The 27,762-nt window shown below is 47.0% G+C and overlaps 1 protein-coding gene across 2 annotated transcripts in view; it reads right to left on the bottom strand.

Annotated features, from left to right (window-relative positions):
• Window positions 1–27,155, bottom strand: part of EP300 (E1A binding protein p300) — an 88,651-nt gene extending 61,496 nt beyond the window's left edge. Inside the window, exon 1 of one of the 2 annotated variants that reach the window (XM_002721395.5) lies at window positions 25,881–27,155. In XM_002721395.5, coding sequence (XP_002721441.1) covers window positions 25,881–25,974 — 94 coding nt within the window. In that variant the 5' untranslated portion in view covers window positions 25,975–27,155. The remainder of the gene's footprint in view (window positions 1–25,880) is intronic. The other variant, XM_017350932.3, reaches the window with a different exon arrangement.
• Between the last annotated feature and the right edge of the window lie 607 nt (window positions 27,156–27,762).

Raw genomic sequence — 27,762 nt, 5'->3', positions numbered from 1 at the left:
ATAAAAATTTCTAAGAATTTTTTTTTTTATTTATTTCAAAGTTAGAGTTACAAAGAGAGAGGAGAGGGAGGAAGGGAGGGAAAGAGAGATTCTTCCACCTGCTGGTTCACTCCCTAGATGGCCACAATGACTGGGACAGGGCCAGGCTAGAGCCAGGAGCCAAGAGCTTCATCTGGGTCTTTGAAGTGGGCAGTAGGGGCACAAACACTTGGGCCATCTTCTGCAGCTTTTCCCAGGTCATTAGCAGGAAGGCAGATCAAAAGTGGAGCAGCTGGGACAGAAACCAGAGTCCATACAGGATGCAGGAATCACAGGCTGTGGCTTTACCCACTATGCCAACACTGGCCTCAAGAAAAAGAAATTCAAAGGCTTATGATGAAAAATGAGACTAAAAACTAACGGGTTCAGTATCCAAGTTACTATATTAGAAACAGAACAGTAGGAACTGTAGGAACCAGAGAAAGATCTTTGGGTTCACTCCCAAAAAGACTGCAAGGCCAGGGCTGGGCCAGGTAGAGGCCAGGAGCAGGCCAGGAGCCTCTTTCAGATCTCCCACTGAAGGCAGGGGCCCAAGTATTTGGGTCATCCTTCACTGTTTTCCCAGGTACATTAGCAGGGAGCTGGATTGGAAGTGGAGCAGCTGGGACTGGAACCTGTGCCCATATTGGATGCCGGCACTGCAGGCGGTGGCTGCAATACTACTAATCAATTTTATGCAAACAAAAACAAAAAAACACAACAGAAAACAGTAATTCCCAAGAAAACATTCAATCCTTAATCCAAAAGATAAGACATAGGCTATTCCAGTTTTTCCAAGAAATTAATGGCATAAAGGGAGGTAGAGTGGAGAATGGAAAGAGCTGTGATTTAGGGGCCGCCTCCTGCAATGCCGGCATCCCATACGGGCGCTAGTTCAAGACCCAGCTGCTGTACTTCTGATCCAGATCTCCACTATGGCCTGGGAAAGCAGTAGAAGATGGCCCAGGCCGGTGCTGCGGCTCACTAGGCTAATCCTCCGCCTTGTGGTGCCGGCACACTGGGTTCTAGTCCCGGTCCGGGCACCAGATTCTGTCCTGGTTGCTCCTCTTCCAGGCCAGCTCTCTGCTGTGGCCAGGGAGTGCAGTGGAGGATGGCCCAGGTGCTTGGGCCCTGCACCCCATGGGAGACCAGGATAAGTACCTGGCTCCTGGCTTCAGATCAGCACGGTGCACAGGCCGCAGTGGCTATTGGAGGGCGAACCAATGGTAAAGGAAGACCTTTCTCTCTGTCTCTCTCTCTCTCACTGTCCACTCTGCCTGTCAAAAATTAAAATTAAAATAAATAAATAAAAGAAGATGGTCCAAGGGCTTGGGTGACCCAGCAGAAGCTCCTGACGCCTGGCTTCATCCGTTCAGCTCCAGCCACTGCGGCCATTTAGGGAATGAACTAGCAATGGAAGATCTCTCTCTCTTTCTCTCTCTCTGCCTCTCTGTAACTACCTTTCAAATAAATAAATAAATCTTTAAAAAAAAAAAAAGGAGCTGTGATTTAAATTGAGATTTAGGGTAGGGGGGTTAGCTTAGCACTCAGAGGCCCACTGTCTCCTGTCTGGGGTCTCATGTCATGTCTGCAGCTCCTGACTTCATCATCTTCCTGCTAAAGCAGCCCCTTGAAAGGCAGGCCTGAGAGCTCAAGTAACTGGATTCTTCCCACCCTTGCGAGAGACCTAGATTGTATCCCTTTCCTGTTCCATGCCCAGCTTACAGGCCCCACTTCCACTTGTAATTATGAGCATTTGGGGAATCAAAGAGAGGATCAAAATGCGGGTACTCTTTCTCAAGAGATTCAACAACTGGATGATACGGATTCAAACAAACCACTGTCGAAACATCTTCTGAGGGGCTATGTTGTGGTGTAGTTGGTAAAGCAGCTGTATGTGACATCAACATCCCACATGAGCAACTGTTCAAGTCCCAGCTCCTCCACTTTCAAACAAATTCCTGCTTAGGTGCCTGGGAAAGCAGATGAAGATGGCCCAAGTACCTGGGACTCTGCACACACATGAACGAAGTTCCTGGCTTTGGCCTGGCCCAGCCCAGCTGCTGTAGCCATTTGGGGAGTTAACCAGCAGACAGAAACCTGCCTCTCTCTTTCAAATAAATAATATAAATCTTAAAAAAAAAAAGGCATTAGAAACAAGAATCAGAAAATTGTATAGACTAGGTAATGGGTGACACTAAAAAATGCATCCCACGGGAGACCAGGAAAAGCACCTGGCTCCTGGCTCCTGCCATTGGATCAGCACAGTGGGCTAGCCGCGGCGGCCATTGGAGGGTGAACCAACGGCAAAGGAAGACCTTTCTCTCTGTCTCTCTCTCTCACTGTCCACTCTGCCTGTCAAAAAACTAAAAAAAAACAAACAAACAAACAAAAAAAACACTTTGTTGGCCGGTGCCACGGCTCACTAGGCTAATCCTCCGCCTAGCGGCGCCGGCACACCAGGTTCTAGTCCCGGTCGGGGCGCTGGATTCTGTCCCGGTTGCCCCTCTTCCAGGCCAGCCCTCTGCTGTGGCCAGGGAGTGCAGTGAAGGATGGCCCAGGTGCTTGGGCCCTGCACCCCATGGGAGACCAGGAAAAGCACCTGGCTCCTGGCTTCTGCCATCGGATCAGCGCGGTGCACCAGCCGCAGCGCGCCGGCCGTGGCGGCCATTGGAGGGTGAACCAACGGCAAAGGAAGACCTTTCTCTCTGTCTCTCTCTCTCACTGTCCACTCTGCCTGTCAAAAAAAACAAACAAACAAACAAACAAAAAAAACCAAAAACCTTTGTTGAGTGTGATAATGACATAGTAAAAATTTTAAAATGAATCCTTTTTATTGAGAGATGTACTTCAGTATTTATTTACTTGAAAGACACAGAGAGAGACAGACAGATCTTCCAACTGCTAGTTCACTCCCCAAATGGTGGCAATTGCTAGGGCTGGGCAGGACCAAAGCCAAGATCCAGGAGCTTCTTTGAGGTCTCCCATTGACGGTGAAGGGGCAAATACTTGGGCCATCTCCCGCTGATTTCTCAGGTGCATTAGCAGAGAGCGGTATTGGAAGTGGAGCAGCTGGGACTTGAACCAGCACACACATGGGACATTGGCATCACAGGCTGTGGTTTTACTTGCTATGCCACCAAGTCTAGCCCTTGAAGTACTTCTAATGAACTGGTATGGCTGGGATTTGCTTTAAAATACTCCAACAAAAATAGGGAGGGTGGGGTAAAATATGAATAAATTGAAGCTAGGTAAAAAGAACATGTTGGGATAACTCCACCAGGAATACAGGACACATTAGAACACCAATACTTCCAGAAATGTCACTGCATTCATCATATGCAGAATAAACAAAATTTAAGACTCATTTCATGGCTGCAAGGAAAGCACTGGATAAAATTTGATACTTAGCCACAACAAAAGCAAAAACAATACTAAGCAATCAAGGGCCAGTGATTTGTTGTCACAGTGGGTAAAGCTGCTGATTGCAGTGCTGGCATCCCACAGGGCGCAGGTTCAAGAACTAGCTGCTCCATTTCCAATCCAGCTCTCTGCTACGGCCTCAGAAAGCAGAAGATGGCCCAAGTGCTTGGGCCCTGGCACCAGTGTAGGAGATCCGGAAGAAGCTCCTGGCTTCAGATCAGCCCAGCTCCGGATGCTGTGGCCATTTGGGGAGTGAACCAGTGGACAGAAGATCTCTCTCTCACTGCCTTTCAAATAAATAAAGCTTACTTAAAAAAAAAAATCATTAAATTAAAGGGAACTTCAACAGTTTCTTCCAAAAACCTAAATCTTGACAACAAATATGGGAAAATGTTAGTCTTCAGTATCAGAACAAGATAAAGGGGCCAGCGCTGCAGGGTGGCAGGTAAAGCTGCTCCTTTATTGGATTCCTGTTGGAATCCAATATAGGTGCCAGTTCAAGTCCCGGCTGCTCCACTTCTGATCCAGCTCTCTGCTATGGCCTGGGAAAGCAGAAGATGGCCCTATTCCTTGGGTCCCTGCCCCCAGCATGGGAGACCAGGAAGAAGCTCCTGGCTCCTGGGTTCGGATTGGTGCACCTCCAGCCATGGCGGCCAACTGGGGAGTGAACCAGCAGATGGAAGACCTTTCTCTCTCTCTGTGCCTCTCCTCCTCTTTCTGTGTTGCACTCTCAAATATTTAAAAAAGAACAAGACACTATTTAAGTCCATACTAGAATATTAAGTCACAGCAATATAAAAAAAAATGACAAAAATAAAAGTAAACAAACCCGCCTGCAGGTGATGTAACTGTTGACTAAAAATCCAAAGCAAATATACCAAAATGTCACAATGAATCCTTAAATGCACACAATTACTTGTCAACTAAAATACATGCAAAGCAAATGTCTGTATATAGAGGTTAATTTCTGTACAAGGGCAACAAATGGTTATAAATGATTTTCAAATAACCTTTATAGTAACATTGATAAAAACAAAAAAAAAATCTCACAATGTATACACTGGGGCAGGCGCTGTGGCATAGCAGGTAAAGCTACCACCTGCGGTGCCGGAATCCCCTATGGGCACTGGTTAGAGTCCCGGCTGCTCCACTTCTGATCCAGCTCTCTGCTATGGCCTGGGAAAGCAGTGGCAGATGGCCCAGGTTCTTGGGCCCCTGCATCCGCGTGGGAGTCCTGGAAGAAGCTCCTGGCTTTGGATTGGTACAGCTCCAGCTCTTACAGCCATCTGGGGAATAAACCAGTAGATGGAAGACTTCTCTCTCTGTCTCTGCCTCTCTGTGGCTCTTTCAAATAACTAAATCTTTTTTTTTTTAAAAAGTCCCCCCCCCCTTTTTTTGCTTATTTGCTTTCATTTTTTACTTGTTCCTTTTTTTTTTTTTTTTTGAAAGTCAGAGTTAAAGAGAGGAGAACAGAGAGAGAGTGTCAGTCTTCCATCTGATGGTTCACTCCCCAATTGGCCACAAAGGCCAGAGCTGTGCCAATTTAAAGCCAAGAGCTTCTTTTGGGTCTCCCACGCGGGTGCAGGGGCCCAAAGAATTGGGCTATCTTCTACTGCTTTCTCAGTCCATAGCAGAGAGCTGGATCAGAAGAGGAGCAGCCAGGTCTTGAAATGATGCCCACATGGGATGCTGGTGCTTCAGGCCAGGGTGTTAACCCACTGTGCAACAGTGCTGGCCCCTCAAATAACTAAATCTTAAAAAAAAAAAAAAAAGTATACATTGTGTAAATTACAAACTAAACTAGTTAAGCTAAATAGAATGCTGCACCAAGAACCTGAATAGAAATCCTCATTAAAGACATTTCTGGGTGGCTCTGTGGCTTAGCAGGTTAAGCCTCCAAGAAGCTGGCATCCCATATGGGCGCCAGTTCGAGTCCCGGTTGTTCCACTTCCAATCCAGCTTTCTGCTAATGTGCCTGGCAATGGGAAGATGGCCCAAGTGCTTGGGCCCCTGCACTCACATGGGAGACCTCGAAGAAGCTCCTGGCTTCCGTCTGGCACAGCCCCAGCCATTGTGGCTATTTGGGGAATGAGCCAGCAGATGAAGACCTCTCCCTCTGTAATTCTGCCTCTCAAATAAACAAATAAATCTTAAAAAAAAAAAAAAAAAAAAAAAAAAAAAACCCACACACTTCATTTTTGCAGGTGCTTTAGGCTGTGGATTGTTGTTGAGAACTAGAATTTTTCCAGAATCTTTTTAAAGCTGAGAAATCACCTCTTAACAAAATTTAAATAATATTTTCAGACCAAGAACCCAACTTCCAGATTATCAAATCTATCCTGATAGAGTTAAGAGTACTGAAGCTCAGGGCTGGCTTTGTGCTGCAGTGGGTTAAACCACTGCCTGCGATGCCAGCATTCCATATGGGTGCTGGTTTAAGTCTTTGTTGCTCCACTTTTTTTTTTTTTTAAAGATTTTATTTATTTATTTGAGAGGTAGAGTTACAGACATTGAGAGGGAGGAGACAGACAGACAGGTCTTCTACTGGTTCATTCCCAAATTGCCGCAACGGCCAGAGCTGCACCCATCAGCAGCCAAGAGCTTCTTACGGGTCTCCCACGCAGTGCAGGGGCCCAAGCACTTGGACCATCTTCTACTGCTTTCCCAAGCCATAGCAGAGAGCTGCACTGCAAGAGGAACAGCCAGGACTAGAACCTGCACCCATATGGGATGCCAGTGCTGCAGGCAAGAATTAACCTACTACGCTACAGAGCCGGTCTCTGCTCTACTTTTGATCAATCTTCCTGCTAATGTGCCTGGGAAAGCAGCAGCAGATGGCCCAAGTCCTTGGACCCCTGCACCCACATAGGTGATCGGGATGGAGTTCCAGGATTCTGGTTTTGGCCCTGCTCTGCTCTTACAGTTGCAGTTCTTTGGGGAATGAACCAACAGATACAAGATCTCTCCCTCCCTCTCTCTGTAACTCTGCTAAAGGTCAGAGTGGACACTACAGAAGGTTAAGATGCTTGTGTCTTAACACAGGAAAGCCTGGGTTTTACAGCTACCCCACTACCAACTCCAGCCTTCTGCTAAGACAACCCTGGAAAACGGTAGTGATTGGGTTCCTAACACTTCGTGAGAGATCTAGATTGAGTTCCCTACTCCCAGTTTTAATCCCAGCTCAGCTCATCTCTAGCTGCTATGGGAATATGGAGCGTGAACCATTCAATAGGAGTTAGCTGTCTCTCCTCTCAAATAAATGGATTTTAAAAAGAGTACTAAAGATCAAAAACTTTTTATTGTGTATTTTATTCAAGCCAAATATCAAATTTTTCCAAGGACTTTCAAGAATTAAACCTGGTAACAGGTTCACATGCAGTGAATTGAGTAATCTAATGCAAAAAGGATATTTAAAAATATGCGCTTATGCCTTTAGCCAAAGTATGCTATAAAATACAGCAAAAGAAACCTAGTAGTCTAAAACTATCAACAAAATAAGAAAATTTTGAAATTAAAAGGTCACAGTCTAAACAAACATTTTAAAACTGACCAGCCTCAATATCACTCATTGCTTTTTTATTTTTCTGAAAGGCAGAGTTAGACAGTGAGAGACAGACAGAAAGCTCTTCCTTCCATTGGTTCATCCCCCAAATGGTTGCCATGGCCAGCGTGCTACACCGATCCGAAGCCAGGAGCCAGGTGCTTCCTCCTGGTCTGCCATGCAGGTGCAGGGCCCAAGCACTTGGGCCATCCTCCACTGCCTTCCCGGGCCACAGCAGAGAGCTGGACTGGAAGAGGAACAACCAGGACAGAATCCGGTGCCCCAACCAGGGGTAGAACCCAGGGTGCCAGCGCCACAGGCTACTGAGCCGTGGTGCCAGCCCATTCATAGCTTTTTACTAAGCTTAAGTTGTTCCTTTTATCTTCAAAGGGAAAAAAAATAAAGATACAAATCAATTATTAGACCTCTAGCTCAACTTGCCCTGCATAGTGAGTAGTTATATTTAGCTATATAAAATTTAATGTTCAACATGTAAGAACAACCTATAACATAACAGTTTGAGACTTTTATTTTAGAGAAAAATTGAAGAATTTTTTAAAAAAGATTTATTTATTTACTTACACAAACAAAAAAGGAGAGGCAGAGAAGGACCCATCCATTGGTTCACTCTTCAGTGGGCCACAATGGCCGGAGCTGTGCCGGTCTGAAGCCAGGAGCCAGGAGCTTCTTCCAGGTCTCCCACGTGGGTGCGGGGGCCCAAGGACTTGGACCATCTTCCACTGCTGTCCCAGGCCATAGCAGAGAGCTGGGTGGGAAGTGGAGCAGCTGGGACTCATATGGGATGCTAGCATTGTAGGTGGCGTCTTTACCCACCACACCACCGTGCTGGCCCCTGAAGAATTTTATCAACTATAATGAAGCAGGCCCTGTGGCACAGTGGGTTAAAGTGCCAACAGTGACACCAGCACCCCCAAATGGGCAGTGATTTGATTCCCATTGCAGCTTCCTGCTAATGCGCCACCCACGTGAGAGATCTGGATGAGTGCTAGGCTTGATACTGGTCTGGCCCAGCTTGCTGCTGCAGCCATCTGGGGAGTGAACCAGTAGATGGAAGATCTTTCTGTCTCTCCTTTTGTAGTTCTGCCTTTCAAATAAGTAATAAAACCTCAAAAAAAGAAAAAAAAAAGAACAAACTTGTATTGACTAGAGACTATTCAGGAACACAATCAAGAATGAATTGGACAAACAAGTGTCAAGTCAGGGAGGCTGCTGCTGGAGAAATAATGAGAGCGAGACTAGTATTTACATCTACAGAAGCACTAAAGGGACAGAGGCATCAGGAATAGGTAAGGTGTTAAAAGAAAAGAGAAAGACAAACTTCTGGCATAGACAAGGGAACAGTCTAGTGATATAGTTATATAGACAGGCAATCAGAGAAGGTACACATGTGAAAGAGAAATGGAGCATCAGCTGTCACTGGAATACCCACACAAAGATGAACAGCAGACACCCAGTCAATAGCTCTGAAACAGAAGAGAAGGTCTGTGAAGGGGCTGCTGTGAGCCCTCCACAGAGTAAGGCTGATCAGAGAGCATCTATGGGGCAAAAAAACAAGAAAAAGGCCGAGAGAGGACCAGTAGAATCTACAGAATTTTGAATTTAAGAGACAATAATCTGGCCGGCGCCGCGGCTCACTAGGCTAATCCTCCGCCTAGCGGCGCCGGCACACCGGGTTCTAGTCCCGGTTGGGGCGCCGGATTCTGTCCCGGTTGCCCCTCTTCCAGGCCAGCCCTCTGCTGTGGCCAGGGAGTGCAGTGGAGGATGGCCCAGGTGCTTGGGCCCTGCACCCCATGGGAGACCAGGAAAAGCACCTGGCTCCTGGCTCCTGCCATTGGATCAGCGCGGTGCGCCGGCCGCGGCGGCCATTGGAGGGTGAACCAACGGCAAACGAAGACCTTTCTGTCTCTCTCTCTCACTGTCCACTCTGCCTGTCAAAAAAAAAAAAAAAAAAAAAAAGAGACAATAATCTACAAAGATGTTAACCAACAAAAGATGCTAAAAACGAAAAATTTCCCAGGTCATTCAACCAGCAATACTGTTCTGAAAACTAGGTTCCAAGATGGCAATGGTAGTGGTACCCATGCTCCAAAGAGAAGTCACTGAAAATATGAGCAATAGGAGTTAACAGGATTGGAAAGTGAAAGACAGCCAATATTTTCTTTCTAGATAGTAAGATGAACTCTTAATTTTTTTGCTCCCTATTTAATTAAAAATTTACAAGTCTGAAATCTATCCCAGTATTTTAAAACTATCCTATGGAAAATATTATAAAAGAGCGTCACAAATGACTGTTGAAATGAATGAACCTAGACCATCTCCAGGTAATGCATTTCCTGCTTATTAAACTATCAAAGATCATCATCAGCAGGCTACTTCTACCAAATAGTTTGTTGACAAGTTCCTTTAAACCCCAATCATGTTCAAATTCAAAGTTACCTGAGTAAAAGGTTTCTTCATTGTGTGTACATTCAGTCCAAACACAGCGATGAACACTCTCTCCATCTCCTGATTCTCCCTCTCTGTGTGTGTCTCTTCATCTTTCTTTCTCGCTCTCTCTCCTATGCTCTCCTCCCTCTTTTTCTTCTTCGCCCCTTGCCTCTGGTCTTTCGGATTACCCCCAATAAACCCTTTCCCTAATTCCGGTGTTTGGTGTGTTTTGTGGAGGCCTTACACTGGTGCTGTGACTTGGATCCAGGCTCCCCTAGGGTCCTGGATTTCTGCCACTCAAGATCACACCCCCGGAACTCCTTCCACGCCACCAAACACTTCGTGATCTCCATCCACACACCAGCCTTCCAAATTCTGAGTGTTTACAGGAGGTGATAATGGAAAGAACCAAGGCCTTCACCAGCCAGGTAGTCAACCAAATGCTGCTACAGGGATATACTTGGCTTCCCAGCCAGGAGACAACAGCTTGTGACAACGGCCCCTGACAGCAGAGTATTTTGTCGCCCCAAGTCAACAGGAAGTAGTTCTAAAGACAGATCATTGTCCTTCTACCCCTCCTAGACTTTTGGGACTAATGTAATCCCATACAACTCCTGCTTTATAAAAAACAAAAGGGGGGGAATGTTAGTAAAATAGCACAGTCGTATCTATGGCGCAATCTACACCCTGACACCATCCCAGACTCTAGCCCCCACCATTGCTGGAAGCCAGGTGTCCACATGGCTCAACCACCAGTGTCAAACTCCACCCCAACCCTAACGGGATTCGCTGCTCCTACTTCCCTGCCCCCCTCCCACAACATTTTAAGAAGACCTGTTCCTGAACACATGGCTCCCTTTCTCTCCATCTCCTGATCTCTCTCACTCTCTCTCCCTCTGTCTCTTGATCTCTCTCTTACGCTCTCCTTCTCCCTCTTTTTCTTCTTCACCCCTTATCTCCGGTCTGTCGGGTTTCCCCCAATAAACTCTTTCCCTTAAAAAAAAAAAAAAAAAAGTGACTGAAAGGACAAATTTAAATCTCATTTGAAAAGCTGAGCATACTACCAGTTTATCCAATGGACCATGTATTTGAAATGTGACAATTTAAACAAAAATAAGTTTTGGTTAAACGTGGGAAACTAGCGTTGAGTCAAAACATCCTTTCATAATTACATACTAATTCTATAGATCACCTTTGGTGTTTTCTGTATTTCTTGTGGTCCTCAGACCAGAGTTAACCATGTAATTTTTTGTAAAATAAACTCAGCTCACTAAACCTAACACCCAAAAGATCAAAACAGTTCCACTATACAGGAGAAATCAGATATTATTTACCATGAAACACATAAGAGAAACACAACCTTCAGAATTAGATCAAGGGCTGGTGCTATGGTGCAGCAGGTTAATCCATGGCCTGCAGCGCCAGCATCCTGTATGGGTGCTGGTTGCAGTCACAGCTGCTCCACTTCTGATCCAGCTCCTTGCTAACGTGCCTGGGAAAGCAGTGGAAGATGACCTAGCACCAATGTGGGAGAACTGGAAGACAACTCTGGGCTCCTAGCTCCAGCCTGGCCCAGTCCCAGCCATTGTAGGTAGCCATCTGGAGAGTGAGCCAGCGAATAGAAGATATCTCTTTGTTAACTCTGCCTTTCAAATAAATAAATAATAGATTAAAAACAAACAAACAAACAACCAAAAAAAAAAAAAACTAGGATCATTAACAATAAAGTTTAAAAAAAATCTATTTACTTATTTGAAGCAGAGTTATGGGGGGGGGGGCTGTCCATCTGTTGGTTCACTCCACTAATGGCTACAATGGCCAGGGTTGGGCCAGTCTGAAGCCAGAAGCTTCATCCAAGTCTCCCACGTGGATGCAGGGGCCCAAGCACTTGGGCAATCCTCCACTGCTTTCTCAGATGCATTAGCAGGGAGCTGGACAGGAAGTAGAGCAGCTGGGACTTGAACTGGCGCCCATAATGGGATGCTGGCACTGTAGGCAGCAGCTTAACCAGCTATGCAATAATGCCAGTCCCAACAATATAAACAGTGCACTAAGAGCAGAAGTCAAAAAGTGTTTTATCTAGAATGCATGCTCAATATCTAATTCTACTATATTAACATGTAACAGTAACACATTTTTCCCCATTGAGAAGGTTCATACATTATCTGTTGAATAAACAGGTTTTTGTATTTTAGTACTGTAGTCAAATCAACTCAATTCTGCTCTTAAACTGTGTTCACTAAACAAAATGCCCACATTAATTATTTCAAAACCAGTCAATTCTCAAGGACCCACTTAGAAGACAGAATCGACCCACTGCCATCTCTTCCCTTCTAACTTTCTCTGTGGAGTTAAAATTTTTTTTTTTTTCCTTCCAAAGATGTATTTATTTATCTATTTGAAAAGCAGAGTCACAGAGTCAGAGGCAAAGGCAGAGAAAGAGAGGTCTCCCATCCATTAGTCCACTCCCCAGATGACTGCAACAGCTGGAGCTGCGCGGATCTGAAGCCAGGAGCTTCCCTCAGGTCTCCCATGTGAGTGCAGGAGCCCAAGGACTTGAGCCATCTTCCACTGCTTTCCCAGGCCACTGCAGAGAGCTGGATCAGAAGTGGAGCAGCCAGGACTCAAACCAGTGCCCATTTGGGATATCGGCACTGTTACACCACAGAGCCAGCTTCTGCTCCACTTCTGATCCTGCTCCTTGCTAATGCACCTGGGAAAGCAGTGGAGGAGGGCCCAAGTGATTGGGTCCCTGCACCCATGTGGGAAACCCATAAGCTCCTGGCTCCTGGCTCCTGATTGGCTCAGCTCCAGCTATTGCAAGACCTCTCTCTGTCTCTAACTCTTTCTTTCTTATTTTATTTATTTTTTTTTTTTTTTTGACAGGCAGAGTGGACAGTGAGAGAGAGAGAAAGGTCTTCCTTTTGCCATTGGTTCACCCTCCAATGGCCGCCGCGGCCGGCGCACCGTGCTGATCTGAAGGCAGGAGCCAGGTGCTTCCTCCTGGTCTCCCATGGGGTGCAGGGCCCAAGCACAAATCTATGTATCATTTATCATTCTGATAAAGATCTAAAACACTGAAATTACCAATCTCACAAAGATCTCTTTTCTTACTGGCTTTGGACATCCGTACTTACACTGGACCCTTCAAATGCATGAAATTTTAAAACAGTGTAGCTTTTGCAACGAGGCAAATTTTGTGAATTGCACAAATTTACCAGGCTGAAACAATTTTCCTAACCACAATTCTTTATTTTTATTTTTATGTGTTTGAAAAGCAGAGTTTCAGAGAGGTTAGACACACAGATCTTCCACCCACTGTTTCACTCCCCAAATGGCCACAATGGCTGGGGCTGGGCCAGGGCCAGGGCCAGGCAGAAGTCAGGAGCCAGGAGCTTCTTCCATGTCTCCCACATGAATGCAGGGGCCCAAGCACTTGGACCATCTTTCTCTGCTTTCCAAGGCGCATCAGCAGAGAGTGGGGTCAGAAGCAGAGCAGCCAGGTCTTGAACTGATGCCCATATGGGATGCCAGCATCATAAGTGGAGGCTTACCCTGCTACGCCACAACGCCAGCCCCTCAGTACTTCATTTTAGAAACAGCCACTTCTGGGGCCAGCGCTATGGTGCAGCTGGTTAAGCCACTACCTGCAGGTCGAGTCCTGGCTGCTCCACTTCAGATACTCACTAATAGGCCTGGAAATCAGCAGAGGATGGCCCAAGTGCCTGGGCCCCTAATACCCACATGGGAGACAGGAGGAAGCTCTGTTGTGGCCATTTGGGGAGCGAACCAGTAGATGGGAAGAGATCTCTCTCTAAATAAAATCTTAAAACACAGACACACAGACACACACACAGCATTTTAACATCCTGTAGATAAACAATTAACCAAAATCACACAAACTCATCAAGGAAAGACAAATATCTTCAAATTACATAATTTGAAGAAACTCTAAGAAAATTAAAATGAAACAACCATGCTGGAAAGTCAGGTCCAACTCCCAATACAACTGGAAACGCCTATTGTAAACAAATTTGTATAGAAGATCATAATAAATTCTTCAGAACCACATAGCTATGTAGCTACTGAACTCTGAAACCTAACAGAGTCAAAAGGCAAAAGTATAAGCAAATTTCAAAATACACACTCTTAGCATTGTCCTGCAACCTTGACCTCAGTGGGTATACCTACAGCTTGGGAAGAGATTGAGTTTCTTCTTAAGTCTCAAAATGTAAACAGAAATTGAATGATTAATGAATATGACCTGGGACCCACATTTAAAAGTTCTATCTACCAATGACACCTTCATCAATTTACTAATACAGTTGACACTTTTTGGTATAAAATTAACTACAAGATGAGAACAACGCTGTTTATCAAGGGGACTGGCGCTGTGTCGTGGTAGGTTAAGCCCCACCCCATGCTGCAGCATCCCAGATGCGCGCCAGTTCAAAGACTGGCTATTCCACTTCTGATCCAGCTCCCAGCTGATGCACTGGGAGAGCCGTGAAGATAGCCTAAGTGCTTGGGCCCCTGCTCCTGCACGGAGATCTGGAAGCTCCTGGTTCTGGGTCAGTCCAGCTCCAGCAGGTGGGGCATTCGGAGAGCGAACCAGCAGATGGAAGATCTCTCTTTCTGTCTCTCCCTCTGTCTGTAATTCTGCCTCTCAAATACATAAATCTTTATATATAATATATATTATATATAAAAGTCAATTCAGAGCCGGCACTGTGGCACAGAAGGTAAAGCTGCCACCTATTACTGTGGGATACAATATGGATGCCAATATTGAGTCTTGGCTGTTCCACTTCTGATCCAGCTCCCTGTTAATGGTCTGGGAAAAGCAGCAAAAGATGGCCGAAGTGCCTGTTAGGCCCCTGACACCTACCCTGAAATAAGCTCTTGGTTCCTTGGCTTCTGCCTGGCCCAGCCCTGGTTATTTCAGCAAACACATGAAAGATCTCTGTCTCTCCCTCTTTTTCTCTGTAACTCTCACTTTCAAATAAATAAATAAATCTTAAAGAAAAGATTCAACTATATATGTATATATTAAACCTAAACTCTGTGCTATCATTAAACATTTATTTTAAGTAAATCTTGGTGTTTTTTACTCCAATAGTATGTCTATATGGGATCCTAAAGGGAAAAGCTATCACACTATTGCCTGAAAAAAAAAAAAAAAAAAAAAAAAAAAAAAAAAAAAAAAAACCACCAAACCAGATTCCTAAAAACTGCAAAGCTATAAACAAGAGTGAACAAATGGATTCTGAATTAACATCTGCTATATTTTCCATATTTATGCAACTCGTCATAAATGTGAACCTTAAACAATATACTTTGGTCATTACAATTTACCTGAAACTTCCAAAGCAAATAAGTTCATTTCAAAAGAAGGAAAATTAGGGGCCGGCACTGTGGCACAGTGAATTGGCCTACCGTTTGCAACACCTGCACTGCGTATCAGAGCACCAGTTCAAGTCCCAGATTTCCTACTTCTGATGCAGCTCCCTGCTAATGCACCCAGGAAAGCAGTGAAATGATCCAAGTACTTGGGCCCCTGCTACCCACATGGGTGACCTAGATGGAGTTCCAGGCTCCTAGCTTTGGCCTAACCTGCCCTGGCCATTACGGCCATTTGAGGAGTGAACCAGCAGGTGGGAAGATGTCTATCTCTTCGTCTGTCTTTCAAATAAAAAATAAATTAATAAATAAATAAAAGGAAAATAGGGGCTGGCATTGTGGCACAAGTTAAGTTACCACCTGCAATGCATGTATCCCACACCAGAGTGCCAGTTCAACTCTTGGCTGTTTCCAACTAAGTTCCTGTGCCTGGGAAGGCAATGGAAGAGAGAGCAAGTGCCTGAGTCTCTGTCACCCATGTGGGAGTCCCAGATGGAGGTCTTGGCTCCTGGCTTTGAGGCCATCCAACCTTGGCTCTTATGGCCTTCTGGGAAGGGAATCAGGGATGGGAAGATCTCTTATCTCTCTCTCCCTCATTCCATCCCTCCCCCATCACTCTTGAGTTTCAACTAAATGAATACTTTTTAAAGATTTATTTATTTATTAGAGTTACATAGAGAAAGAGGAAGAGACAATGAGATATCTTCCTTCCATCTGCTGATATACTCCCCAGATGGCTGCAACTGCTGGAGCTGGGTCAATCCAGAGCCAAGAGCTTCTTTCTTCTGGGTCTCCCATGAGGGTGCAAGGGCCCAAGCACTTTGGGCCATCCTCTACTGCCTTCCCAGGCGTGTCAGCAGAGAGCTGGATGGGAAGTGGAATAGTTGGGTCTTGAACTGGTGCCCATATGGGATGCCGGTGCTGCAAGCAGCGGCTTTATCTGCTATGCCTTAGTGCCAGCTCCCAATAAATTTATTTTATTTTTTTTTTTTTGGCCAGGCAGAGTTAGACAGTGAGAGAGACAGAGTTATAGACAGCGAGAGAGAGAGAGAGAGAGAGAGAGAGAGAGAGAGAGAGAGAGAGGTCTTCCTTCTGTTGGTTCACCCCCTAATGGCCGCTATGGCTGGTGCTACGCCAATCCAAAGCCAGGAGCCGGGTACTTCCTCCTGGTCTCCCATGCTCGTGCAAGGCCCAAGCACTTGGGCCATCCTCCACTGCACTCCCTGGCCACAGCAGAGAGCTGGCCTGGAAGAGGGGCAACCAGGACTAGTACCCAGCGCCCCAACTGGGACTAGAACCTGGGATGCCAGTGCTGCTGGCAGAGGATTAGCCAAATGAGCCACGGCGCTGGCCCCCAATAAATCTTTTTAATAAAAGGAAAATAACATGGTCCTGGTCTTCCCACCATTAGGTTTCGCTGTGCTGCTGATCACGTGCCTGTCTCCAGAATTCGTCTCTCTCCAACCCATCACTCTCCTGCTTCTAAAACTCACCCGGGCAGTCGAGACGAAGGGCAAGTCTCGCAGCAGCTTTGTCTTTCCTTCATAGGATGCCAACATCCTCTTCCCTCCGTCTCCCAGGAACACAGCCCACCAAACAGCCCAAGTTCCAGCGACTTCAGATGCATTGATTTTTGTTCAACCTGAAATAGCCTTCCAACTTCTCCCCACTTTTATGAAAAGTGTTATTTTCCACTCCACTAACCCTGCTCAAGTACACGTTTTCTCAGGTTTTTCACCAACATCTCAAACTGACTGTCAGAGAAGATCCCTATCCTGCCTTTATCAAAAACATTTTTCAAACTTATCAGAGCACGGGAAAAGTGATGTATACATATACCAATTACACTATATCACAAAAAGGATTTGAGAGCAGAAACCACCTTAACAATCTTTACATCAGAAATGCCTAACTTGGCCAGCGCCACAGCTCACTAGGCTGGCTAATCCTCCGCCTGCGGCACCCCGGATTCTGTCCCGGTTGCTCCTCTTCCAGTCCAGCTCTCTGCTGTGGCCTAGGAAGGCAGTGGAGGATGGCCCAAGTGCTTGGGCCCTGCACCTGCATGGGAGACCAGGAGGAAGCACCTGGCTCCTGGCTTCGGATTTGGGGGATGAACCAACAGAAGGAAGACCTTTCTCTCTAACTCTGCCTGTCCAAAAAAAAGAAAAAGAAATGCCTAACTCGTGGCAGTTACTCAGTATGTTGGCTGAAATGATATAGGCACGCCAAATGAAAACAGTGACTACACAATTCAGGAGAATCACACAGCTCCAAAATGCCCATCACCCCTACACAAACACTTCACTTCCTGTGTTCCCTAATTCACCACCTATCTAGCTGCCCACACTTGAAATTTGGGAACTATCTTGATTCCTCTGTCTTCCTACCTAACATCTAATCAATTACCACCTCACGTAAACCACCAATCTTTCAAATCTACTTTTTAAGAAAGTTCTGTAGGGCTGGCGCCACGGCTCACTAGGCTAATCCTCCGCTTGCAGCACTGGCACCCTGGGTTCTATTCTCAGTTGGGGCACCGGATAATGTCCTGGCTGCTCCTGTTCCAGGCCAGCTCTCTGCTGTGGCCCGGGAGTGTAGTGGAGGATGGCCCAAGTGCTTGGGCCCTGCACCTGTATGGGAGACCAGGAGAAAGCTTCTGGCTCCTGGTTTCGGACTGGCGCAGCGTGCTAGCCGTAGCGGCCACTTGGAGGGTGAACCAATGGAAAAGGAAGACCTTTCTCTCTCTCTCACTGTCCACTCTGCCTGTCAAAAAAAAGAAAAAGAAAATTCTGCAGGAAAGCCAGCCCTACGCAACTGGAATACTAACACTGCCTCACTGCCTTTTCTTCCCTACTCCTTCCCAAACCACTCCTCCTCATTTTAATCATCCCAGGTAAAATTCCACCCCATCGATTTAAGTTGGCCAAACTCCTATAGCCTCTACAAGCTCTGCATGAATAGCCCATTGATTACCACTACAACCATATTTCTTGCTGTCCCTCCCAGCTAGGTGGGATTTATAGGTTTTCTCAGCATGCCATACTCTTGGGCCTTACGAAATTCACTGGGAAATGCGCATTACTTTTAAATTATTCCATGAGCTTTTCAAAAGAAGACCCTTGTGCTCTCCTGTTCCAGCCTGGGCTCACTCTCACTAACCCTGTCTCCGCCAGACCCCAAGATCAGACACCATTTCTCAAAGACAGCCATCAGAGTCCCTGTCTATCCCTGTTCCTCCCACCACTGCCCTTCCCGGATGCAATGCTGATCACACCACTTTAATGCCCACCTTCTCCTCTGATCTATAAACTGCAGGAAGGAAAAAAGGGACTACGTTTGTCTGGATTACCAGTGTTCCCTGGATTGAGGATAAATGCCTAGCATACAGAAAATGCTGGGCCAGTACAGGACAACTGCCATCTTGTCAACTCTTCAAACCACTGTTCTTCAAATAGTGGCTTACAAGTTAACAGTGGGGGCCGGCGCCGTGGCTCACTTGATTAATCCTCCGCCTGCGGCACCAGCATCCCATATGGGCACCGGGTTCTAGTCCCGGTTGCTCCTCTTCCAGTCCAGCTCTCTGCTGTGGCTGGGAAGGCAGTGGAGGATGGCCCAAGTGCTTTGGGCCCCTGCACCTGTGTGGGAGACCAGGAAGAAGCACCTGGCTCCTGCCTTTGGACAGGCGTAGCTCCAGCCGTGGCGGTCATTTGGGGAGTGAACCAACGGAAGGAAGACCTTTTTCTCTTTCTCTCTCTCACTGTCTAACTCTGCCTGTTTAAAAAAAAAAAAAAAAAAAAGAATCAATACAGTAGGTTACAATCAGTTCTCTTAAGGAAAACAAAATCAAAGAAAATATCAAAATACATTACAATTAGTAAGGGCAAAATATTAATCATTCATTTGTTGAGATAGGCTCTCCGGTTCTACATGTAAAATACAGTTCTTACTTACATATGGTTAAAAAATATTTGAGGGGCCGGCGCTGTGATGCAGCTGGTAAAGCCAACACCTGCAGTGCTGGCATCCCATATGGGTGCCAGTTTGAGTTCCGACTGCTCTACTTCCAATCCAGCTCTCTGCTATGGCCTGGGAAAGCAGTAAAAGATGGCCCAAGTACTTGGGCCCCTGCAGCTGCGTGGGAGACCGGGAAGAAGCTCCTGCCTCCTCGCTTGGATCTGCTCAGCTCCAGGAGTTGCGGCCAATTGGGGAGTGAACCAGCGGATGGAAGCCCTCTCTCTGTCTCTCTCTGTCTTTGTCTCTCCTCTCACTATGTTAACTCTTTAAAATAAATAAATAAATAGTTAAGAAATTTTGAGGGGTCGGTGCTGTGGCATAAAGGGTAATGCCACTGCTTACAGTACCAGCATCCTATATGGACGTCAGTTCAAGTCCTAGCTGCTCCACTTTTTTGTTTTTTGACAGGCAGAGTGGACAGTGAGAGAGATGCCGTTGGTTCACCCCCCAGTGGCAGCTGCGGCCAGCGTGCTGTGCTGATCTGAAGCCAGGAGCCAGGTGCTTCTCCTGGTCTCCCACATGTGTGTGGGGCCCAAGGACTTGGGCCATCCTCCACTGCACTCCTGGGCCACAGCAGAGAGCTGGCCTGGAAGAGGAGCAACCGGGACAGAATCCAGCGCCCCGACCGGGACTAGAACCCGGTGTGCTGGTGCCACAGGAGGAGGATTAGCCAGCCTATTGAGCTGTGGCGCCGGCCGCTGCTCCACTTCTGATCCAGCTCCCTGCTAATGCGCCTGGGAAAGCAGTAGAAGATGGTCCAAGTCCTTGGGCCCTGTACCCACATGGGAAACAGGGAAAGCTCTTGGTTCCTGGTTTCGGACTGGTCCAGCTCTGGCCATTGCAGCCATTTGGGGAGTGAACCAGCAAACTGAAGATCTCTGCCTCTGCTTCTGCTCCTCTGCTAACTCTGCCTTTCAAATAAAATAAGTAAATCTTTAAAAAAAATTTGAAAAGCACTGTACTCTTCCATCTATTACCCTTCCTCTTCTTTTAAAACAAAGTCTCTTTTGACCTAAGTAAGCAAACAAAAACTGGAATAAACTGTGTGCACATAATCTTTTAGCAAAAAGGCATTCTTAAGCATTTCTGACAAGTTGTTTTCCACTTTTTCAATGCTTTAAATATTCATTTTCAACTACTTACACATGTAAGACATTCTATAGGATATATATATTATCTTTACTCTTACTTTAATTTCTCTCCCATTTTTTTTTCTAAATTTGACAGGTAGAGTTATAGACAGTGAGAGAGAGACAGAGAGAAAGGTCTTCCTTCCGTTGGTTCACTTCCCAAATGGTTGCTATGGCTGGCGCTGCGCCGATCCAAAGCCAGGAGCCAGGTGCTTCTTCCTGGTCTCCCATGTGGGTGCAGGTGCCCAGGCACTTGGGCCACCCTCCACTGCCATCCAGGGCCACAGCAGAGAGCTGGACTGGAAGAGGAGCAACTGGGACTAGAACCCGGCGACCATATGGGATGCTGGCGCCACAGGCGGAGGATTAGCCAAGTGAGCCACGGTGCCAGCCCCTCCCATATTCCTCTAGTCCTAAAATACTTACTCTTTTGGTGGATGCAGTATAAGCTAACCACATTAAGACCTGTTCTAAGACTACTCAATGAACATCATGTACTTGGCCTTCTCTGTCTAACCTATATATCCATTAAAAAGCTACTGCTTTCCTTCTGGTATATTTAGCAACTACATTTTAAAACAGTTTGAGTACATACAAGCACTGTCCTAGGCATTTTATTAACAGATTTCTCACTTACTCTTCAGCACAACCCTATGAGTACTACAGGAAAGGAAGCAGAGACGTGGTCTAAGTAACTGGCTCAAGGTTCAGTTAATATGAACTCTCGAGTCTCACTCTAAAACTCCTTCACTTAGCACTTATTTTCCAGTAATTTTTCTCATTTTTTTAAGATTTAAGTTACACAGAGAATAAAAGAAATGCAGAGAGAGGTCTTCCATGTGCTGGTTCACTCCCCAAATGGCCACAACGGCCAGAGCTGAGCAGATCCAAAGTCAGGAGCCAGGAGCTTCTTCTGGGTCTCCCACATGGGTGTAGGGGCCCAAGGACTAGGGCCATTCTGCACTGCTTTCCCAGGCCACGGCAGAGAGCTGGATCGGAGGTGGAGCAGCCAGAACTCAAACCAGCGCCCATATGGGATGCCAACACTGCAGGTGGCGGCTTTACCAGCTACGCTACAGACCCGGCCCCTCCAGTGGTTTTAATTTTACTATCTCACTTTCTCAACAAAATTACACCTGACCATTCGAACATTTACAAAAAGGATCTACATCTAAAACCAAATCATATCCAAATGGCTCACAAGTGGCTTAATTTCTCAATATTTATTCTTTTAAACCTTTATTGAAAACAACAATTTTTAAATTCCCATTAAAATTTCAGAAGGAAAGTAGTTCTCATGGCCAGCGCCACGGCTCACTAGGCTAATCCTCCGCCTTGCGGTGCCGGCACACCGGGTTCTAGTCCCAGTCGGGGGACCGGATTCTGTCCCGGTTGCCCCTCTCCAGGCCAGCTCTCTGCTGTGGCCTGGGAGTGCAGTGGAGAATGGCCCAAGTCCTTGGGTCCTGCACCCCATGGGAGACCAGGAAAAGCACCTGGCTCCTGGCTCCTGCCATCGGATCATCGCAGTGCGCTGGCCGCAGCGTGCCAGCCGTGGCGGCCATTGGAGGGTGAACCAACGGCAAAGGAAGACCTTTCTCTCTCTCTCTCACTGTCCACTCTGCCTGTCAAAAAAAAAAAAAAAAGGAAAGTAGTTCTCATGTGACAATAAAATCATCTGCAAAATTCAGTGTTTAGGGGCCAGCATTGTTATGCAGCTTTTAAGCCACCGCTTGAGACATGATGCTGGCATCCTGTATGTGAGCACCAGTTCAGGCTCTGGCTGCTCACTGCTCACATGCCTGGGAAGGCAGCAAAAGATGGCCCAAGAAGTTGGGCCCATGCCACCCATGTGGGAGACCCACATGCAGTTCCAAGCTCCCAACTCCAGCTGGCCATTTGGGAGAATGAACCAGTGGATGAAAATCTATCATTTGATCAATTGATTTGTCACTGCCTGACAAATAAATAAATAATCTTTTTAAAAATTTCAATGGTTAAAGCATTTTACATTTGGTATAATTTGTTTCACTTGCCCATTAATTTCACTAATGTTTGCCACACTCAAATTCAACTTTGAAAGGAGCAAACTCTAAAATCTGGACACACAAAAAGCAGCATGTTTTATTTTTTCATTAATTTTGGGCATATGAATTGGCAGAGTAACTCCTGAATTGTTTTTGTAAATACACCAAGAAGAAGTATTTTACACTCCCACTTGTATCTCCAACATTCTTCCTACTCTTTTTCTCCCCTTTCCTATTTACCACTTCATGTTCCTGCAAACACCACCATACACACTAGTTTTCAACTGATTCAGTTTTTTTCCTTTATGAAATATATTAAAGGAAGAGTTGGAAAACATCAGAAATAATGCCAAAAGACAACTAAGGCAGAACCCTCTCTTTCCCTAGGCTCCATTTACGGGACATGCCAATATATTTCCTACCTCTGTACTAACCAAGAACTCCTGCTCTTTAAGGGCACCCAAATTCTCACACACAGCAGATTGACACAAACCCTCAGTTTATCTCACATCAGTCACAAACAACTTCCTTGAAGTCCTATCAATGAACTTACCGGGCTTTGAGAATAAATAATCGTCAGAGAAGTTTAAGGCAACTGGTAAAATATTTTGCAATTTAACAGTGAGGTAATCAATACCTTGACAGACCAAGGAGGTGCATCTGAAAGACCTCAGAAGCAAACTCCAATGTAAACATTCATGCCTAAAAACTAACCCACAGTATCACAGATTCTGAACCTGAAGAATGGTCTCTATGAAAATGTTCTGGTTAGGATGATAGATCACTAACAGTCAACTTCATGGAAGAAAAACTAACATCAAAAAAATCCTAACAATTTCTCCACTGTGCACATTAATCAAGTAGTCAAAATGCAGGTATACATGATCTGTCCTGTTCCTTTGACACAGGGAGGAAAAAAGGGCATAAACCCAAGTTGATCTTAACACACACAGCAGGGCCACAAAACTGAACCAAGATCCTAAAACGCCCACCCACCTTTCCAGAGTCCACTTGTAAATGCACACAGCATATTCATTCAGTGACCAACAAAGGCACACACCATACTCATCACTTCAAGAAATATTTTTAGCTTGTACCTGTTGCTAACTTTTCTAGTCATTAATATTAGCCAAGATCTTTTTACAAATAGCTTTCATGATTTTTGGGGGGTGGGGGAGTCACTTCATTTATCAAATGTTTTGCCCTTAACCATAACTAAATAAAATTTTCAATAGATCCAATAGAAATACTAAATAGTTACACAAAGATACAAAGATTTTTCTAAGTCTCTTTTCCTCCCCATTCCAAAACAAAAAATTTGAACTTAAATCAAGTTACTTGATCAACATGGAAAATTTCTTCCAATATTTGAATATTAAGTCAGTCACCGTTTTCATGCTCCATCAGTACCTAATCTAAAGAAACTCAAAAAGCTGGATTTAAAATCTGTTTTCAACACTTTAGCATGTCAACCCACTGGATCCCAGTATTCTTTCTTGTAAATACAACTCTCAAATACTCTTTGAAGCTTATGTCACGTTTAAAAGCCTCTAGGATCTAGAATTTTATTTATTTATTTTGATTGGTTCTAGAAAAAAATCATGTAAAATATCCAAGTGACAACTCAAAAGTCAAAACGTAGAAATTACAAGTTTGTTAACTTTTTAAAAGTGAAGTACCACAATTAAAAGTTGCCTGCAAATGATTACACATTGCTGAACGGAAAACACAAAAACAAAAACCCCCCACTAAGTAATGATGACCAGGCTGAAGTAAGTTCACAGAGGAACAGTATCTTCATAGTACATAATTCTCATCCAAAACACCCAGACTGGTTACAATTAAAAATTGTATGCCAAAGAATTCCTCAAGTTGAATCTTGATTTGGGAGTGTGGAGGAGTGGTAATCAACTACTCACTATAAAATGTGGAGAAAAATCATTAATACTAAGATAAACTCTTAATACTAACAGTGAATGAATGAATCTCTTAATGGAGGGATTTTTTTTTATTTATAAAAATCCACTTAATACATTTAGGACTCAGAAGTATTCAAAGATATTTTAAGTAGCAAAATAGTTTTTGTGTATTAAAAGAACAGGACACTACCAGAATGAGTTGGTTCACTAAGGACACAGATCAGGGAGGAAGAATGCAGCCGCACAACGGAGTTCCAAAACAACGCTGCTCAATCAAATCAGGGCTCATGGAAATAAAGTATATAAAAAAAGTGTTCCCAACAGCATTCCAAGTTAACTCAAATGTTGAATCCATTACTACTTTTCACCACAGTCTACAGGGGAATACCTGTCTAAATAATATCTCCAGAAAATTCTTTTGAAACACCTTTAAGTGCCAAGGAACACAATACTATGTGTGTGCATGAATTCTGAAGTAAAAAAAAAAAAAAAATCCTCAAAGACTACAGAAACACAAGGTTACCCACACAAGCTGATGTTACAAACCTTAGGTGGAGAACTGCAAGATCCTTAGCTGTAATCTTTTTCAGGTTAACAAACTCATGTCTTATGATGATACATCTTTCTTAAAAAGCAACAAATTCATAGCATGCTATAATCCTCCTATTTTCAGCCTTTAAAATGAAACCTACTTAGAAACGAGCTCTAGAAGTTGTCTAACCAACTTCTGGGGTGCACTTAACTCCATTATGCACTCGCACTGGCAGCCAGAGGGATGACGTTCTGGCGAGTTACGGGGATGCTCCACAGTTGGGGAACAGCCTGTGGACTGTCAGATGGCCAGCCATTCTTCTCTTCATTACGCCGGCATCTCAAACAACCATGACAGCCAAAGAGAAGGTCGGTGGCCATCAGGAGACAAGCGTAAGAGAAAGAGGAGGAGGATGCAAGAGGTCTCCCTCAACTTCTCCTAACAAAGGGATCAGTCCACAACTGACTAAAGCAAAGAATTCATAGAGCTTTGAAACTGAAATCTCCAACTCCAGAGACGTTTTCAGGGGAAGAGGACAAAACCACACACAAACCAAAACCTACAGCATATTTTAAACTTCTGTACAATCAGTTCAAGTTGGAGTTCACGACTGGAACACTCAACTTCGTTCAAACTGGATTCCCAGGGACGTTCCTCCGCAGAACCGTCTCTCCTTTTTGCTTTCGTCCAAAGTGAAAAAGTGACTACAAACTGCAAGAAAAGGCCTCGCATTCCCAACCTGAAAACCCAGAGTTTCAGACATTTTGGTCTGACACCGAAGAGGAGGGGGATGTAAAAATGAACTGCGCCCCATATTGATTCTCAGAGCAAACAGAAAAGAAAGAAAAAGAAAGAAAGCTGAGAGTGATGGGTAAAATAATTCGGTTCAACTTCACATCAAATCTGAAATCTGGATCTCACACAAATAAAACCAAGGTCTTTTTTTTTTTTTTTTTTTACATCTTATTCCTGCTCAGATTATCTTGTGCAACGGAGAGAAAAAATTTTGAAAAAGAAGAGTGGAAAGTAAAAGGAAGAGGTAAGTACAATCGAGGAGAAAAGGCTCGCAAGTTTTCATCTACCACCAACAAAACACATTCAATCTAGAACTACGTAAAAGCCCTCACACACAGAAGCATCGGCATTCCCGAAATTGAGTGCACGGGGCAACAATAAGGGCCGTTTCTATCCAGCGAGCGCTAATTCCAGAACACACATCGGTTTGACATAGTGTTGCAACCAATGTATTAGGAGGCCAAGAAAATGGTCGGGCTACTGGACGTCTTCGACCAGCTCATTCAAACACCTTTAAAAATTAATTGCGGAGCAGGGAAGTGGGAAGAGAGGGAAGGGGGGACATATACGCATGTAACATGGAAGAGGGAAGGTGCACCGGGCAGGAACGCGAAAGGCTGGGGCCGGAGGACTAACCTGTGCCGTCGCTGGCCGACGCCGAGAGGGCCGGCGAGGAGAGTTTAGGCCGCTTGGCTGAAGGCGGCCCCGGTTCCACCACATTCTCGGCCATTTTTAATTCTTTCGGAGATACGGACGAAGCAGACGAGAATCCTCCGAAAAAAATCTCTTCTTCGGCCCGGGGTCCCGCCCCGCTCCCCGCAGTGGGCTCGGGGGGCTCCGCCGGCGGCCGAGGGGGGTGGGGGAAGTTCCTTTTTCTCTCCGCCGGGTCGCGGTGACTGGAGAGGGATGCGGACTCGACAGAAAAGGTAGGGGCAAGTGCGAGGGGCCGGGCCTGCGCCCAGGCCCGAGCAGGGCAACGGGGGCCCAAACCCGCCGAGCGCGTCCGCTGCGGCGAATTCCCGAGAACTCGCGGCTCTAGAGGCGCAGTCCCCGGCCCGCCGCGGCCGGCCCCTGCCCAGCCGAGGTCTCTCGGAGCTCCGCCGCCGCCATCAGCCTCTTCCTCCTCGGCGCTGTCCTCCTCCTTCTCATCGCCACAAGGAGGCGGGGGCGAAAAGGGGGGAGAGGAGGAGGCGACGAGAAACACTCACCTCCTCCCGGTGCCCCCTCCCGGGCCTGCGCCCCCACCCGCCCAGCCCTCCTCCTGCCGCCGCCGCCGCCGCCGCACCGGCCCCTAATGGCCGCGGGAAGCTCGCCCGAGCCGAGAGCCAGGCTGGCGCCGCCGCCGCCTCACATCGCGCGGCGGCCGGCGGAGGCGCGGCGAGGACGCCCGGCGCGGAGCTCGCCGGCCCGCAGGGCCGAGGGGGCCGGGCCCGCGCCGAGCCCACCGAGGAGGCCCCGCTCGGGCGGCGGCGCAGGCTGCCTGCTCTCGCGCTGCGCTCTCCTCCTCCTCCTCCTCCGCCCTCCTCTCCCGCGGAAAATAAATAAATACGGCCGCCGCCGCCGCGGCCCCCACCCCGGCCGCCAGGTGCCCGGAGCGCCCGCCCCTCGGGGCTCCGCTCGGGGCCGCCCTCGACGGCGGGCGAAGGCGCTGCGGGGCGCGGGGTTATGTAATGGTCCCCCCTAGGCGTCGACGCCGGGCCCGGCTGCCGGGCCGCGCTGGGGGTGTGTGCAAGGCGGGAGGGGGCTGGGGGTCGCCTCAGCCCGTGCGCCCCGGGCCCCCTGCCACTGTCTCGGCCCTGCCGCCGCTCGCCGGCCCGGCTCCACGCCGCGCTCCTCCGCTCCCGCAGTTCGCACTCAGCCCGGCGTCCCGCTCGCCCACTCGCGCCCGCTCCCTCTCGCCCTCTCTCCCCCCCGAGCCTAGCACACAAACAAGATGGCGGCTGTTGTTTCTTCCCTCTGCCGAATCCTCCTTACAGGCTAGCGGTAGCAGCGGCGGCCGGAAATGAGCCAAGGGGGGGCGAAAAAAAGGGGCGGGGCCGCGCCGCCGGAGGGAGGGGGCGAGGGGCGGGGCCAGGGCGCGAGCCGCTCACACAATGGGGGAAGAGGAGCCGGGGGCGGGTCCTGTTCCATCACGGGATCCGCCCAAGGCCCCAACGCGGCTGGCGCTTCCGCAAACTCCCCCGGCGTCACTCGGTGGCTCCCTTTAAAGGGGAGGATTTCAAGGCGGGAGGGGGGAGCCGGGGGCGGACTCGGGATCTATTTTCAGTCGGTAGACAGTGACCGGGAAAGTGCCTGGGCTGGGTCTCCCTGCCTCGGGGGCCGGTGGCCGCGGGGGTGACGGAGCTGAGGCGCTACGCCCGGGAAGGCGCCAAGTGTCCGTCCGCGCAGGTGGCCGACGGGGAGCCTCCGTGCGGACGGCCTTGGGCGGCCGAGTTCACCCGCCGGTGGCCACCCGCCGCCCGGAGTTGGGGGCCGGAGACCCCAGCGCATCTTCACGTCGCCTTCCCCGAGCGTGCCC

The sequence above is a fragment of the Oryctolagus cuniculus genome, chromosome 11 (assembly GCF_964237555.1).
Source record: "Oryctolagus cuniculus chromosome 11, mOryCun1.1, whole genome shotgun sequence".
Taxonomy (NCBI): Eukaryota; Metazoa; Chordata; class Mammalia; order Lagomorpha; family Leporidae; genus Oryctolagus; species Oryctolagus cuniculus.
Note: the sequence above shows the minus strand (reverse complement) of the source record. Positions and strands in the feature narration are given on the sequence as shown.